Here is a 17,931-nt window from a genome sequence, read left to right on the forward strand (position 1 = left end):
AGTTAATGCATCAATTTTACAACCAGTCAACTGCGCAGGTAAGACGTAAGGGCCAATACTGTAATAATTGATTACGCGCGTCCGTACATTTACGGAAAAGCTGCGCTGAAAATGTGATACTACAGCTACAACTACTACTACTATTACTACGCGCGGATTGAGCACACTCCACACGTGCACGCTGCGGAAAGTGGTTGTTCCGTAGGGACTGAAGCACGCTGCGCACTTTGCAACAAAAACCAATCTGAGGATTCCTGTCTCGGAGGGACGTTTTGCAAATTAATATTTACTATTAAGAACAGTCTTGATCACGATTTGTTTTTCCAAGGTGACCGGTTTCGACCACTACTGTCGTCATCTTCAGACCTACAAGTTGTATACAGAGCTTTAATTAGAGGGCTACAAACATTAAAGAAAATACATAAAGTTGTAAAGCTATAAAACGATGAATTACCATTGAGTAGGAACCTCTTTCCGTTGCAGAATTACTACTGGAGAAACCAGTGCACGTCTTACTATATATATAATGGAGGCTCCGCCCACTTCTGACTGCATGATGTCATTACTAACCAATGAGTTATAAGTCGAATTACAATTTAAAAGTTCTTAGTTAAAAGAACATTGTCAAGAATTGAAAATAAATGCACTAAGCTTATTAAAAAACTATTGTCAATTAAGAAGCGTTAAAAATATTTAAACATGTAGGATAAATGAACTTCAGTTTGGCAGTACATGGGTTGCCCTCCCAAGGGCTGTTAGTGACCCATTTGGAACCACTGGTTGCCACGGTGAAGTTGGACGCAGTTCCAAAGATGAGCCAGCAGGCTTGTTTCCACTGAAGTTGCTGTAAAGTCGATAGGCGAACTAGTGGTTGCCATGGTGAGGACGAACGCCAGTACAAAGTCGTGGCAGCACGAAGTTGTCGCGAAAGTGGAACGGCGAAGACTGTCACGCCAGACGATGTATTACTGAGCAGCAACATGTCTTTATTGAAGCGATTTTTCAATGAGGACGCTGCAATAATCTGCAGCTGACATGTCTACTACACGCTGCACAAATACGATACAAAGAAGTTGTCCATATAGATATGTGAAATATTGTCTATGAAGTGAAAATCCGTAACACGTTGCAAGACATCCGACATACGCTCAATAACACAGGTCTGCGACTAAAAAACTACATAGGATTTTTTAACATTTTCTTATAGATTTTGACCTCCCAAAAACAGGAAAAAATATTGAAAAAATTCTATTGCATAGGTTTTTATGTACCGGGTGATCAAAAAGTCAATATAAATTTGAAAACTGAATAAATCACGGAATAAGGTAGATAGAGAGATACAAATTGACACACATGCTTGGAATGACATGGTGTTTTATTAGAACAAAAAAAAAAAAAAAAAAAAAAAATACAGAAGTTAAAAAATGTCCGACAGATGACGCTTCATCTGATCAGAATAGCAATAATTAGCATATAACGATGTAAGACAAAGCAAAGATGATGTTCTTTACAGGAAATGCTCTCAATACGTCCACCATCATTCCTCAACAATAGCTGTAGTCGAGGAATAATGTTGTGAAGAGCACTGTAAAGCATGTCCGGAGTTATGGTGAGGCATTGGCGTGTCGGATGTTGTCTTTCGGCATCCCTAGAGATGTCTGTCGATCACGATACACTTGCGACTTCAGGTAACCCCAAAGCCAATAATCGCACGGACTGAGGTCTGGGGACCTGGGAGGCCGAGCATGACGAAAGTGGCGGCTGAGCACACGGACATCACCAAACGACGCGCGCAAGAGATCTGTCGGACATTTCGTGAACTTTTTTTTTTGTTCTCATAAAACCCCATGTCGTTCCAAGCATGTGTGTCAATTTTTACCTCTATATCTACATTATTCCGTGGTTTATTAAGTTTTCAAATTTATACTGACTTTTTGATCACCCGGTATATTGCAGTATTTATGTTCAGTAGTAATAAACCTAATTGTTTTTTTTAATTTAATAATTATTAAAAATTATATCGTGTTGCGACAAGTCAAATGACGAGTTGTATCTCACATGAAATCAAGGAAACTCAGTAGACATATTGCTATTCAAGTGAACAGTGCTGTTGGTTCTGTCAAGTCGCGGCTACAAGAAGTTGTGTTATTTCTCCAAACAGTTTTTGTTATATCTGTGGTGAATACACTATTAAAAGTCAACAGAGACAGATAGGTGATTTTGTGAGGAAAGTTTATTTTGCTTACTTTAAATTAAAACTTAGTGATCAAGGTAAACCATGGGCCCCGCATAAAGTGTGTAGAAGATGTGAAGATCTTCGTTTGTGTTTTAAGGTTAAGAAAAATGCATTTCGATTTGGAATTCCTATTATATGGCGTGAGCAGAAAAACCGTACCACTGATTGCTACTTCTGTTCAGTTGACGTAAGATGGATTCAATAATAAAAAAAAAGAACCAAAAGTTATCCCTACCTTGACTCAGCTACACGTCCGGTGCCCCATAGCTTTGAAATACCTGTCCCACAGCCGCCGTCCAGTTCGTATGAACACCCGAGTGAGTTGGGGGACGAAGTTACATTACCTCCTCAGGGTGAATCAAGCTCAGATTTTTCTTCGGACGAAGATGAAAGGCCTCAACTATTTTCTCAAAGTGAACTCTATGATCTAGTAAGAGATACAGGTCTTTCGAGAGATGCAGCCGAACTGTTAGGATCTAGATTAAAAAATAAAAACTTTTTACCAACTGGCATATTTTCATCGCACAGACACCGAGAAAAAGAATTTACCCAGTTTTTCTCAAAAGAAGGAAATTTAGTTTTTTGCAATGATGTGGAAGGACTCGTGCATTGCTTTGATATGCAGTATGACTCAAATGAATGGCGCCTATTCACTGATTCATCCAAAACTATTCTTAAAGTAGTACTATTGCACAACGGAAATAAATTTGCATCGCTTCCGATCGGACATTCTGTGCATATGGACGAAAACTATAACGATCTGGCCATTATCGTGGAAAAAATCAAATATCAGGACCATCAGTGGATGGTTTGTGGGGACTTCAAAATACTCACTATGCTTTCGGGTCAGCAGGCAGGCTTTACTAAATACCCATGCTCCTTATGCTTGTGGCATAGCAGAGCCAGAGAACAGCACTAGACTAGAAGTGACTGGCCACCCCGAGAAACTTTAAAACCTGGAGAGAAAAATGTTATCAATACTACTTTGGTACCACCAGAAAAGGTTTTGTTGCCCCTCTCCATATCAAACTGGGGTTAATGAAACAATTTGTAAAATCGCTGCAAAAGGATGGGGACTGTTTTAAATACCTATGTAGAAAATTCTCAAAGCTGTCACAAGCAAAGTTGAAAAGAGGGAGATTTCACTGCCCCAGACATAAGAAAACTTTTAAGAGACACCTCCTTTGTAGAAAGTGTGAATGAGAAGGAAAAAGAAGCTTGGGTATCGTTCAAGGGTGTAGTGCGAAAGTTTTTGGGAAATACGAAGCATCCTGACTACAAAACCATTGTTCAATGGATGCTGGCAGCATACGAAGCTCAAGGCGGCAAGGTGAGCTTGAAGGTCCATTTTTTTCTACACTCCCACAGAGACAGTTCTCCTGAAAACCTGGGAGCTTACAGTGAAGAACAGGGGCAGCGGTTTCACCAGCATGTCCGTGACATCGAGAGACGGTACCAAGGAAGGTGGGATGTCACTATGCCTGCTGACTACTGTTGGATGCTTAAGCGGGAAAATAATGACGGAAATCGGAAAAGGACTTGGCGAATATCAAGGAAAAGAAGAAAAGGTTTCAAAAAACATGAGTAAGTATAATATTGTTAGTATATCGTTAGTGTAATGTTTTACTGGCTGTAAAAAATATTGTATTTCATAATTTTGAATAAAGGAGTGCTTTTACCAATTTGTGTGTTTGAATTTGCGAAAAACCTTAAGCGATAGAAAAAAATTGGACACCACTTCAGAAATCAGGACATTCTAAAACATATAATTGAGTAAAAATGTCTCATGCAGCTGACAATTTTTTTTTTTTTTCCAGACCTGTGTAATGTTCATGTCTGGGGAGTTTGGTGGCCAGCGGAAGTGTTTAAACTCAGAAGAGTGTTCCTGGAGCGACTGTGTAGCAATTCGGGACGCGTGCGGTGTCGCATTGTCCTGATGGAATTTCCAAAGTCCGTCGGAATGCACAGTGGACACGAATTTATGCAGATGATCTGACAGGATACTTATCTACGTGTCACCTGTCGGAATATTATTCTGGACGTATACCACTCCCACTGCACACGCGTCCACCAGCTCTGACAGCCCCACTGACATACAGGGTCCACGGATTCGTGAGGTTGTCTACGTACGTCCATCCGCTCGATACAATTTGAAACGAGACTCCTCCGACCGGGCAACATGTCTCCAGTCGTCAACAGTCCAATGTCGGTGTTGACGGACCCAGGCGAGGCGTAAAGCTTTGTGTCGTGCTGTCATCAAGGGTACACGAGTGGTCCTTCGGCTCCGAAAGCCCATATCGATGATGTTTCGTTGAATGATTCGCACGCTGGCACTTGGTGATGGCCCAGCATTGAAATCTGCAGCAAACTGCGGAAGGGTCGCACTTCTGCCAAGTTCAAAGATTCTGTTCGGTCGTCCCTGGTCGTGTTCTTGCAGGATGTTTTTCCGGCCGCAGAGATGTCGGAGATTTGATGTTTTACCGGATTCCTCATATTCATCGTGAATTCGTGAAATGGTGGTACGGGAAAATCCGCACTTGATGGCTACCTCAGAGATCCTGTGTCCCTATCTCTCGTGCGCCGACTATAACACCACCTTGAAACTCACTCAAACCTATCTCGGTAACCCGCCAGTGTGGCAGCAGTAACCGATCTAACAGTTGAGCCGTACATTTGTCGTCTTATATAAGTGTTGCTGACCACAGGGCCGTATTCTGCTGTTCACACACACACACACACACACACACACACACACACACACACACACACACACACACACACTATATATACTGGCCATTAAAATTGCTACACCAAGAAGAAATGCAGATGATAAACGGGTATTCATTGGACATGGAAATGACATGTGATTACATTTTCACGCAATTTCGGTGCACAGATCCTGAGAAATCAGTACCCAGAACAACCACCTCTGCTCGTAATTACGGCCTCGATATGCCTGGACATGGAGTCAAACAGAGCTCGGATGGCGTGTACAGGTACAGCTGCCCGTGCAGCTTCAACACGATACCACAGTTCATCGAGAGTAGTGACTGGCGTATTGTGACGAGCCAGTTGCTCGGCCACCATTGACCAGACGTTTTCAATTGGTGAGAGATCTGGAGAATGTGCTGGCCAGGGCAGCAGTCGAACATTTTCTGTATACAGAAAGGCCCGTACAACACCTGCAACGTGCGATCGTGCATTATCCTGCTGAAATGTAGGGTTTCGCAGGGATCGAATGGAGGGTAGAGCCGCGGGTCGTAACACATCTGAAATGTAACGTCCACTGTTCAAAGTGCCGTCATTGCGAACAAGAGGTGACCGAGACGTGTAACCAATGGCACCCCATACCATCACGCCGGGTGATACGCCAGTATGGCGACGACGAATACACGCTTCCAATGTGCGTTCACCGCGATGTCGCCAAACATGGATGCGACCATCGTGATGCTGTAAACAGAACATGGATTCACGCGAAAAAATGTTTTGCCTTTCGTGCACCCAGGTTCGTCGTCGAGTACACCGTCGCAGGCGCTCCTGTCTGTGATACAGCGTCAAGGGTAACCGCAGCCACGGTCTCCGAACTGATAGTACGTGCTGCTGCAAACGTCGTCGAACTGTTCGTGCAGATGGTTGTCGTCTTGCAAACGTCCCCATCTGTTGACTCGGGGATCGAGACGTGGCTGCACGATCCGTTACAGCCGTGAGGATAAGATGCCTGTCATCTCGCCTGCTAGTGATTCGAGGCCGTTGGGATCCAGCACGGCGTTCCGTATTACCCCCCTGAACCCACCGATTCCATATTCTGCTAACAGTCGTTGGATCTCGACCGACGCGAGCAGCAATGTCGCGATACGACAAACCGCAATGGCTATAGGGTACAATCCGACCTTTATCAAAGTCGGAAACGTGATGGTACGCATTTCTCCTTCTTACACGAAGCATCACAACAACGTTTCACCAGGCAACGCCGGTCAACTGCTATTCGTGTGTGAGAAATCGCTAGGAAACTTTCCTCGTGTTAGCACGTTGTAGGTATCTCCACCGGCGCCAACCTTGTGTGAATGCTCTGAAGAGCTAATCATTTGCATATCACAGCACCTTCTTCCTGTCGGCTAAATTTCGCGTCTGTAGCACGTCATCTTCGTGGTGTAGCAATTTTAATGGCCAGTAGAGTATTTGAATACGCATGCGTATACCATTTTCTTTGTCGCTTCAATGTATCTCCACCAGAGTTGAAGTCGTCATAAAGGCGAAAGGTGGGCAATCCCCCACATAAATGTGCAGTAATGGGTGACTGAATGCTTCTGACAGATACTGTATGTACAAAGGGTAAGCGCTTGTGTTAAGCCCGTTTTAAGTTTACAAGCAAACATTTCTTCCGTGGCTCTACGTCTGAACGACATACAAATAAAATACAGCGCAATCTGTCACTAAACTTATATTAGGCGTCATGTGCACCACGATGAGGTGACAGTTTTCCTTTTTACTCGTCACCGCTGCTCTACGGAAGGCAACGAAATCGGAGTTAAAAAAATTTCTTTAACTCGATAATCTGTTTTTAGTGACCGGTTTCCGTTGTTTTTCTTTATTATTTGCAGTTCAGACACAGCTTTTATGTGAGCCTGGTAATGCAAAAAGTGTGTTCCTTACGGCTAATTCGCTCGAAACCATTGCCTCGTTTGCATCGCATATGAGCGTAGCAATAAGGCCTCCGTTGACGATCGAACAATTTGTCAGGCTTCACCTGCTTGTGAAACATAAGCGTGTGCTCCCCCCTTCTTGCAGAGGTGTACCGTAGAAGAGCGTAGCGTTCCAAAGGATTGGAAAAGGGCACAGGTCATCCCCGTTTTCAAGAAGGGACGTCGGACAGATGTGCAGAACTATAGACCTATATCTCTAACGTCGATCAGTTGTAGAATTTTGGAACACGTATTATGTTCGAGTATAATGACTTTTCTGGAGACTAGAAATCTACTCATGCGTTTCTAAAAAGACGATCGTGTGAAACCCAGCTCGCGCTATTCGTCCACGAGACTCAGAGAGCCATAGACACGGGTTCCCAGGTAGATGCCGTGTTTCTTGACTTCCGCAAGGCGTTCCATACAGTTCCCCACAGTCGTTTAATGAACAAAGTAAGAGCATATGGACTGTCAGACCAACTGCGTGATTGGATTGAAGAGTTCCTAGATAACAGAACGCAGCATCTCATTCTAAATGGAGAGAAGTGTTCCGAAGTAAGAGTGATTTCAGGTGTGCCGCAGGGGAGTGTCGTAGGACCGTTGCTATTCACAATATACATTAATGATCTTGTGGATGACATCGGAAGTTCACTGAGGCTTTTTGCGGATGAGGCTGTGGTATATCGAGAGGTTGTAACAGTGGAAAATTGTACTGAAATGCAGGAGGATCTGCAGCGAATTGACGCATGGTGCAGGGAATGGCAATTGAGTCTCCATGTAGACAAGTGTAATGTGCTGCGAGTACATAGAAAGAAAGATCCTTTATCATTTAGCTACAGTATAGCAGGTCAGCAACTGGAAGCACTTAATTCCATAAATTATCTGGGAGTACGCGTTAGGAGTGATTTAAAATGGAATGATCATATAAAGTTGATCGTCGGTAAAGCAGATGCCAGACTGAGATTCATTGGAAGAATCCTAAGAAAATGCAATCCGAAAACAAAGGAAGTAGGTTACAGTACACTTGTTCGCCCACTGCTCGAATACTGCTTACCGGTGTGGGATCCGTACCAGATAGGGTCGATGGAAGAGATAGAGAAGATCCAACGGAGAGCAGCGCGCTTCGTTACAGGATCATTTAGTAATCGCGAAAGCGTTACGGAGATGATAGATAAACTCCAGTGGAAGACTCTGCAGGACAGACGCTCAGTAGCTCGGTACGGGCTTTTATTGAAGTTTCGAGAACATACCTTCACCGAGAAGTCAAGCAGTATATTGCTCCCTCCTACGTGTGTCTCGCGAAGAGACCGTGAGGATAAAATCAGAGAGATTAGAGCCCACACAGAGGCATACCGACAATCCTTCTTTCCACGAACAATACGAGACTGGAATAGAAGGGAGAACCGACAGAGGTACTCAAGGTACCCTCCGCCACACACCGTCAGGTGGCTTGCGGAGTATGAATGTAGATGTAGATATATGCTTGAGTCAAGGTTTGATTGTCGGCCGATTTGACAAACCAACATCACAGTTATCGCACGCGTTTGTCAAACAATGGCCAGTTGCTTGACAGGATATTGTCTGTTAAGTTTGAGATACGGAAAGTGGAGCAGATTTCGAACACATAAGGTTGTGTCTCCTTCTGCTCTGCACCTGCCACGCTTCAAAATACTTCGCGAGAGAGATACGCAGGTTAAATTTTACTGTTTGGTACGCCTGCGCGCTTTTTCGGCGAAACCTGAGCATAGCAAACAGCGAATTTGACAAACAAACTTGAATGTATACAGTGGCGTTACAACACAGAGAGAGGCAACAGCTAGCTGCATTTACCGGTTCGGCATGTCTGCACTCCACAGCTGACGCCGGGCTGCCGAGAGAAGCTTTTATTTTTTACACCATAAGGTCAGCCGCGCACACGCCCAAGGCCACACACTGGAGAGAGAGAGAGAGAGAGAGAGAGAGAGAGAGAGAGAGAGAGAGAGAGAGAGCGGCCTCGAACACACGAACGAACGAAACGCGTCGACAACCGTCGCTTAACTGACGCGCCACGACGGAGAGGGAAGAGCGAGCGGCCGGAAGCGGGGGCCGTGACGTCACGCGTCACTTCCGCCGCCAGACAGCGCCGCTTCCGGCGGGGAGGGGAGGGGAGGGGAGCGGCTACGCAGGTTGCCCGCGGGGCGCCGTGGTGGGGGGAATCCGGGACAAACGACGAGCGGCCCGCGGCCGTCCGATGTTTCGTCACACGACATTCGGCCCGCATCCAAGAGCACAGAACGTACAGAATGGACAATGCTGAAGATCAGAGCGCAAAAATTTCGTGTGTACGCGCCAAATCTGCCATTCTGAAGCCCAGTAAACAGCTATGTCTGAGAGCCAACGGTGAACGGATACTTTATTGTACACTGAAGCGGCAAAGAAACTGGTACAGGCACGCTATTCAAATACAGGGTGTTACAAAAAGGTACGACCAAACTTTCAGGAAACATTCCTCACACACAAATAAAGAAAATATGTTATGTGGACATGTGTCCGGAAACGCTTACTTTCCATGTTAGAGCTCATTTTATTACTTCCTTCAAACCACATTAATCATGGAATGGAAACACACAGCAACAGAACGTACCAGCGTGACTTCAAACACTTTGTTACAGGAAATGTTCGTTCGCGAGTATACATAGATCCACCCTCCGTCGCACGGAATCCCTGATGCAGCCCTGGAGAATGGCGTATTGTATCACAGCCGTCCACAATACGAGCACGAAGAGTCTCTACATTTGGTACCGGGGTTGCGTAGACAAGAGCTTTCAAATGCCCCCATAAATGAAAGTCGAGAGGGTTGAGGTCAGGAGAGCGTGGAGGCCACGGAATTGGTCCGCCTCTACCAATCCGTCGGTCACCGAATCTGTTGTCGAGAAGCGTACGAACACTTGGACTGAAATGTGCAGGAGCTCCATCGTGCACGAACCACATGTTGTGTCGATCTTGTAAAGGCACATGTTCTAGCAGCACAGGTAGAGTATCCCGTACGAAATCATGGCGGTGAATCGAGGAAGTACTAAATACTGACGAAACTAAAATGAGCTCTAACATGGAAATTAAGCGTTTCCGGACACATGTCCACATAACACATTTTCTTTCTTTGTGTGTGAGGTATGTTTCCTGAAAGTTTCGCCGTACCTTTTTGTAACACCCTGTATAGAGATGTACAGGGTTTCGGAAAAGTCTTTCCCTGATTACATAAATTGATAACTCAGGCTAGAAGTAAGATACAAATATGAAACTGGTCTCTAATTGTTTACAAACTATCAAAGTTTTTTTCACACATCAGTAAACTTCTACATGAGCACCCTCGGTAGCATGTAGCACATCTAGGCGATATTCAATTTCCGTCCACACATTAGCCAACTTCACAGGAGGGATCTATTCGACGACTGTGGTTATCCGTTGCCGCTGGGTTTCGAGACGGTGTTACACGTGTTCGGTAGACCTCGTCCTTGACATAACCCCATAAAAAGAAATCTAATGGGGTTACCTCAGGAGAGCGTGGAGGCCAAACCGCTGGCCCATCGCGACCAACCCGTCACCCAGGAAAGGTCGTATCGAGACAGGCACGGACGTCCAAACCCCAATGAGGCGGTGCACCGTCTTGCTGAAACAAGACATCGGGGTGATACTGAAGCAGCCGAGGAACAGCATACAGCTGCAACATGTCCAGATACACAGCAGGTGTGACGGTAGCCTGAGCGAAGAAGAATGGCCCGGTAATTCGATCGTGCAGTAGCGCGCCCCAGCATTCACCTCTGGACTGCCTCTGGTGCACTCCGTGACCTCGCCAGGGGGCTGTGACCCCAAATGCCCACATTCTGGCGGTTCACTACTCCACTGACAAAAAAACGTCGCTTCGTCGGAAAAGGCAATTCGTCTGAGATAACCATCATCGTCCCCCATACGTGATACCATTTCGACAGCAAAGTCATATCGACGCGTACTGTCACTGGGCAACAATGGAAGTGGAAGTTTACTGATGTGTGAAAAAAAACCTTGATAGTTTGTAAACAATTAGACACCAGTTTCATATTTGGATCTTTCTTCTAGCCTGAGTTATCAATTTATGCAATCAGGGAAAGACTTTTCGGACACCCTGTATAAACAGGCGGAATACGGCGTTGCGATGGGCAACACCTACACAGGGTGCATCACAATCAATGGCGTAAACGCCAATAATTGCCTAAAACATGCTGTAACATACAACAAATAAGGTAGCATTAAAGTATCAATAGAAAACTGTATTTCAAAAGACGAATTGTAAAAATTTAATAATGTTTTACGGTGTTTGTATAACCGTGCCATTTCCTGCACGTTTTAGATTAAAAAACCGCACTGATGATGGTGATATTTGTCGCCGAAACTACTTTGGGATAATAAAGAAATAAACGAATAACAAGGTGTTTTGCATCAAGGCGGACTCAATTTTCTGTTTTTGTATGCAAATACGGACCAAATGGAAGAGTTCAAAGATAACTTTATTGTAAACTCATACAGTTGAAAGTACACGATATTAGAAGCAAAGAAGTCTCAGTAAACATGGGATCGGAAATGCATACCTTAAGAGCTATTAGCAATTACTGATCTTCGATACTGTGAAACAAATCTCTTCTACTGCAAGCTCCTTGCTTTCCATATTTTGGGAAGTGGGAGTATGGAGCAAAAAAAGAAAACAGCGTCCAGTAAATGTGTGCTCTAAAATGCCTATCTTAAACGTTACGAGCATTTGTCCATTAGAAGAGTCATGTTTCAAAGTAGCGAAGACGAAAAAGTGCTCATAGCTTCGAACGTATGCATTTTAGAGCACATGCTTACTGGACAGTTTTTCCTTGTTTTGGCCCATACTGCCACTTCCCAAAACATGGAAAGGAAAGAGCTTGCAGTAGAAGAGATTTGTTTCACAGTACTTAAGATCAGTAACTGCTAATAGCTCTTAAGGTATGCGTTTCAGACCTCCCATGTTTACTGAGACTTTTTTGCTTCTAGCATCGTGTACTTTCAACTGTATGCGTTTACGCCATTAATTATGATGCACCCTTTATAGGCCAACATGCGAGTGGCGCAGTTATCGTCATGCTGGAATGGCAGGTTATCAAGATTTAAGCGAGTTCGAACGTGGTGTTTTGGTCGGCACACGAGCTATGGGGACACAACATATCCGAGGTAGCGATGAAGTGCGGATTTTCCCGTACGACCATTTCACGAGTGTACCGTGAATATCAGCAATCTCGTGAAACATCAAATCTCCGACATCGCTGCGGCTGGAAAAAGATCGTGCAAGAACGGGACCGACGACGACTGAAGAGAATTGTTCGACGTGACACAAGTGCAGCTCTTCCGCAAATTGCTGCAGTTTTCAATGCTGGGCCATCAACAAGTGTCAGCGTTCGGACCATTCGACGAAACATCATCGAGAGGGCCTTTCGGAGTCAAAGGACCCGTCAACTGGACTGTTGGTGACTGGAAACATATTGCCTGGTCGGGCGAGTCTCGTTTCAAATTCTGTCGAGCAAATGGACGTGTAAGAGTGTGGAGAGAACCTCACGAATCCGTGGAGCCTGCGTGGAGGCATGTGATGGTGTGAGGCGCGTGCAGCTGGAGTGATGTGGGACGCTCCAGACGTCTACATACGACTCTGTCTGTGAGCATCCTGTCTGGTCACCTGCATCCATTCGTGTCCATTGTTGTGCATTCCGACGGAGTCGGGCAATTCCAGCAGGACAATGCGACAACGCACACGTCCAGAATTGCTACAGAGTGGCTCCAGGAACACTCTTCTGAGTTTGAACACTTCCGCCGGCCACCAGACTCCCCAGACATGAACATTACTGAGCACATCTGGGATGCCTTGCGAAGTGCCGTTCAGAAGAGATCTCCACCCCATCGTACCCTTAGGGTTTTATGGACAGCCCTACAGGATTCCCGGATTCAGTTCCCACCAGCACCACTTCAGACGTTACTCGAGTCCACGCCACGTCGTGTTGCGTCACTTCTGCGTGCTTGCACACGCCCTACACGATATTAGACAGGTGTGCCAGCTTCTTTGGCTCTTTAATGTATTAATTGTGCATTGTACCCGTTGGGCTTACCTACAAGCTAACAGTTGTTTCATGTACTGTTAAAAGTTAGGAACAAACAGGCGTAGTGTATAGTAGTAGCAGCAGCAACAGAGAAGGCCTCACGGGAAAGTAACGGAGGTTTCGAGGAAGCGGCTGACACCAGTACATTAGAAAAATGGTTTTTTTTATTTTCTTGCTGTGAACAATAAAAGCTTATTGAACTACATGCAAATGAATGAATATTATATCAATTCCTCGAGTTTGTCTATTCGGTAGAGGACAGATTCCGACCAAAGACAACGGCCTGTTGCAGTAAAAAATGGGGAAATGATAAGGGAGGAAGAAGAGATAGTGGGAAGAGGGGCAGAGTATTTCAAAGATACACCAAGCACCAGCCTAGAAGATGAAGAGACAGCCGCACAGGAGGGAAGACTGGAGCTGGAAGTAGACAATGAAACCAACGAGGCAAGAACGCCAACTGTATACAAGAGGTCTCCCAGGCTCCGCACAAGTCAAAAAACAATCGAGCCCCAGGGGAAGACAGCATAACTGCTGAATTAATAAAAACTGGCGCTGAGGCTGTAATAAAGGAACTGCACACATAAATATCAGATATATGGGAAACAGAAACTATGCCAGATAATTGGAATAATAGTCTCAATTTATAAGAAAGGGGACAGAACAGCATGTGAAAACTATAGAGGTGTAACACTTCTACGTACAGCTTATAACATCTTGACAAGTATATTGAACGAAAGGATACAGAAGTGTGCAGAAGGCATACTAGGGGAATATCAGTGTGGCTTTCGATCAGGCAGAGGGGCAACTGATCAAACATTTGTGATAAGGCAAATGATGGAAAAGTTCTATGAACATGATATAGATCTGCATTTCCTAGTCATCGATTTCAAACAAGCCTCTGACAGCATAAATCGTAAGAACTATACAGAGTACTGAAAGAAGTTGGTATATGTGCTAAATTAATAAGACTAATCAGAATGACAATGACAAAGAGCAAAAGTAAAGGTCCTTAGCAGAACAAGTGAAAGCTTTGACTTTAATAAAGGTGTGAAGCAAGGGGATAGCCTCTCCACTGTCTTATTCAATATAGCCCTGCATAGCGTAGTAAATAAAATCAACAAAACAGGCACCATATTTATGAAAACTAGCCAGATATGTGCGTACGTTGATGACGTTGCTATGGTAGGAAGACATACCAATACACTCCTAGAAACATACCGGGCAATGGAAACAGAAGCCTTAAAAATTGGCCTCATAGTAAATGAAAACAAAACAAAATATAAGGTAATGTCACAATCTGAGGCCAGAAGAACCCCTAAAAACCTAAACATCAATGGTAAATGCTTCAGTGGAGTGTCCTCTTTTAATTACTTGGGAGCTCTAATAACAAATGACAACAGTATTGGAAAGGCCATAAGGGAAAGAATACAAGCAGGAAACAGAGCTTACTTTGCAAATATGCAGCTTTTCAAAAATAGCCATGTTACGAGACAAACTGCTAATATATAATTCCCTAGTCCGCCCAGTTATCACATACGGCTCAGAGGTACGGACGTTGACAGAACACGATAAAAATGCACTAAGAAGCGTTGAACGGAAAATACTACGCAAAATCTTTGGGCCAATAAGGGAGGAAGAAGGCCGGAGAATATGCTACAATGCCGAATTACAACAGTTAATACGAGGCAGGGACATAGAAAAATTTGAGACATCACAGCGAATACGATGGATAGGACACTTTGAGAGAATGGCAGAGGATAGAATTCCAAAGAAAATGATGAAAGGTATGATCCATTCAGTTAGGCGAAAAGGGAGACCTAGGAGAAGATGGATCGACGAGGTAATAATGGATATCTCCAGTATGGGAGTCCGGGGGTGGAAAAAGAGCAGCAAATAACCGAGAAGTGTGGAGGAAGATTGTTGAAGAAGCCAAGGCTCACCAAGGGCTGTAGCGCTACTGAAGAAGAAGAACTGCTTTTCCTTAAAAAAATTAAAAACCACTTGCTTCGCATTTACGCGTTTCCTTCGCTAATGTATATAATACCTCTCATCTGATTCTGAGGAAAACTAACTGGCGCACGAAACTGATTTCTTTCGAGTTATAGCTTCATACCAAAGACCCATGAAGAGCCTGTCTTTTCGATATTTGTCATAGTTACAGTGATACTCAATTTCCAACTATCCAACAGCAAAAAATGTGCAGTTCAAAATGTTATCATTGTTTGCTTTACCTCTGGTTCGGTTTAGGTGATACGTTGCTGTGTACTATACTTATGAGGGCTGTTCAATAAGAAAGATCATAATTTTTGTTTACAACATACCTTTACTCATCATTATTCTGATGGTCCTTATCAATGTAGTCCCCCCATGAATGCGATGCACTTGTCCCAGCATCTGTTCCAGTCTTCAAATGCGTGCTGGAAACCATTTTTTCAGAGGTCCTTAAAAATCGCTTCCGCTTATCACGACTGCAAATGCCTCCCACGAGGGCGTCTCTTCGTGTTAGGGAATACGGGGAGGGTGAGGGATGCACTTCACGTCGATTTTTGCAAGATATTGAGCAACAGCACTGGCAATATGCGGCCGCCCATTATCGTGGTGCAGCATCCAGCCTGCTTCACGAAAATGTGGTCCCTTGCTCCTGACACGGACTTGCAATGTTTGCAGGAAATCCCTGTAGTATTGTCCAGTTACTGGGGTGTGTGCAGGACCGTAACGTTCCCAGCAGAAGCGACCACTTTTGCTTTTTCGGGGGTTGGTGATGAAGGAGATTTCCACTTGCTGTTTGCCCTGAGGATCAAAGTGAGGTAGCCAAGTTTCATCAGCAGTGATAGCACTTCAAAGAAGCTCCTCTGACTTAAGGCTTTAACTGCATGCAGACCTGCACACGAATCGCCTTTTGTTCGGGAATCGACGGTCTCGGAATCCATCGCGCACTTTTTCTGTCACCAACGTGTGGGTGGCAACCAGCGAAATGTTCAGTATTTCAGAAACTGTTTAGAAATTAGATCAGATTCGTACTTGTTCCATAGATCATGAATACGACACTTCGTAATGCTGTGGAACGCGTCAGGTTAATAAAAGGTGTCTATACAAGATATTACGTTAGACAAAATATTACATGACACTCAATATTTTTAATTTTGTTTATGTTTTGTGGGGGTTGGGAAATTACCCACTTACTCTATCCAAAAATTCATCTAACGAGTAGAAGGAGTTGCCATTAGGAAATTATTTTAATTTCATTTTAAATGCTATATGGCTATCTGTCAGGCTTTTGATGCTATTAGATAAGTGACCGAAGACTTTTGTAGCAGCATAATTTACCCCCTTCTGAGCCAAAGTTAGATTTAACTTTGAAGATCATCCTTTCTCCTAGTGTTGTAGCCATATACACTGCTATTACTTTTGAATTCGTTCGGCTTGTTAATAACAAATTTCATAGGTGAATATATATATTGTGAGGCTACAGTGAAGATCTCTAGCCCTTTAACTAAGTGTCTGCAGGATGATCTTGGATGAGCTCCAGCAATTATCCTGGCTACACGCTTTTGTGCAATGAACACTCTTTTACTCAATGATGAGTTACCCCAGAATATGATGCCATACGAAAGCAGAGAATGAAAATAGGCGTGGTAAGCTAATTTACTGAGATGTATATCGCCAAAATTTGCAATGACCCTAATAGCATAAGTAGCTGAACTCAAACGTTTCAGCAGATCCCCAGTGTGTTTTTTCCAGTTCAACCCCTCATCAATGCATACACCTAGAAATTTTGAATATTCTACCTTAGCTACCGATTTCTGATCAAAGTCTATATTTATCAATGGTGTTATTCCATTTACTGTGTGGAACTGTATATACTGTGTTTTGTCAAAGTTTAATGAGAGCCCATTTGCAGAGAACCACTTAATGATTTTCTGAAAAACATCGTTTACAATTTCACCAGTTAATTCTTGTCTGTCGGGTGTGATAGCTATAATTGTATCTTAAAGTAATTCGTCGATCCTCTCTCACAATGACACCAGCAGTGTTGGATATTTTCTTTCGTAAGAGCAGTAACTGGAGCACCGGATCCACATCCTTTGGAACAGATTGTCTCCCTTCTGTAAACATTTCAAATCAACTTTGTGTTGTGCTGTAGGGAAGAACATTGTTTAGGCCTCAACTGAAGACTTGTTGAGACGAAAGCAGCATTTCAGAGTCGCATATTTTTCCTCGCGTGTTGCCTCCATTGCAGCGGTAGGCGATACCGAGGAACATAGAATAAAAAGGCGATACTAAACACGTGTGACCTTGTCTGCCTCTGACAGGCGGGAACCAGCAATTCCAACAATGAAACTAGTACGGCGTGTTTGTTCCACATTAAGCCGACAGAATATCATAAGATTAAATTTTAGCTCGAGAAATTATGACCATAAAAAAAAAATATGATCATTCTTTATCGAACAGTCCTCATATCTAACATACCGAAATTGTTATTGAAGTTGGAAGGAAGGCCACATCTTACTACAGTACGGAGAAAATCGAAGTTAAAATATTTTATTTGAGCGTGCTGTCAGACGACAACGCGTGAAAGTAGTCGTCAACTGTTCGTCTATGTAGAAGTATGTTTCTCAAATTAGTGATTGCGATTTGTTGTTATCGTCACTCCTGGAAGAAGGTGAGTAAGTGGAAGATATTCCACAACGCAAAAGCTGAACTATTGCTGTGTCCCGTAACAGCCATTTCTGTGGAAAGTGGATTTAGCAGCTCAAAGTCCGAAAAAAGAAAAATTAAGAAGTAAAAAAAACTGCTGCAAGGAGTGAAAACCGATATCTAAAAAACAAAGTAGCTTCTTTGTTATCTGAAGCTGAAATCAGTTGCACATGTGAACAGTTGTTGTTGT

General features: G+C 43.8%; 1 protein-coding gene across 1 annotated transcript in view; it reads right to left on the minus strand.

Moving 5' to 3' along the window:
• Positions 1 to 8,846, minus strand: part of LOC126443015 (tyrosine-protein phosphatase corkscrew-like) — a 223,504-nt gene extending 214,658 nt beyond the window's left edge. Inside the window, exon 1 of the mRNA XM_050090863.1 lies at positions 8,749 to 8,846. Within this exon, the coding sequence (XP_049946820.1) occupies positions 8,749 to 8,759 (11 nt within the window). The 5' untranslated portion in view covers positions 8,760 to 8,846. The remainder of the gene's footprint in view (positions 1 to 8,748) is intronic.
• Between the last annotated feature and the right edge of the window lie 9,085 nt (positions 8,847 to 17,931).

Source organism: Schistocerca serialis, unplaced genomic scaffold, assembly GCF_023864345.2.
Source record: "Schistocerca serialis cubense isolate TAMUIC-IGC-003099 unplaced genomic scaffold, iqSchSeri2.2 HiC_scaffold_1420, whole genome shotgun sequence".
Classification (NCBI taxonomy): Eukaryota; Metazoa; Arthropoda; class Insecta; order Orthoptera; family Acrididae; genus Schistocerca; species Schistocerca serialis.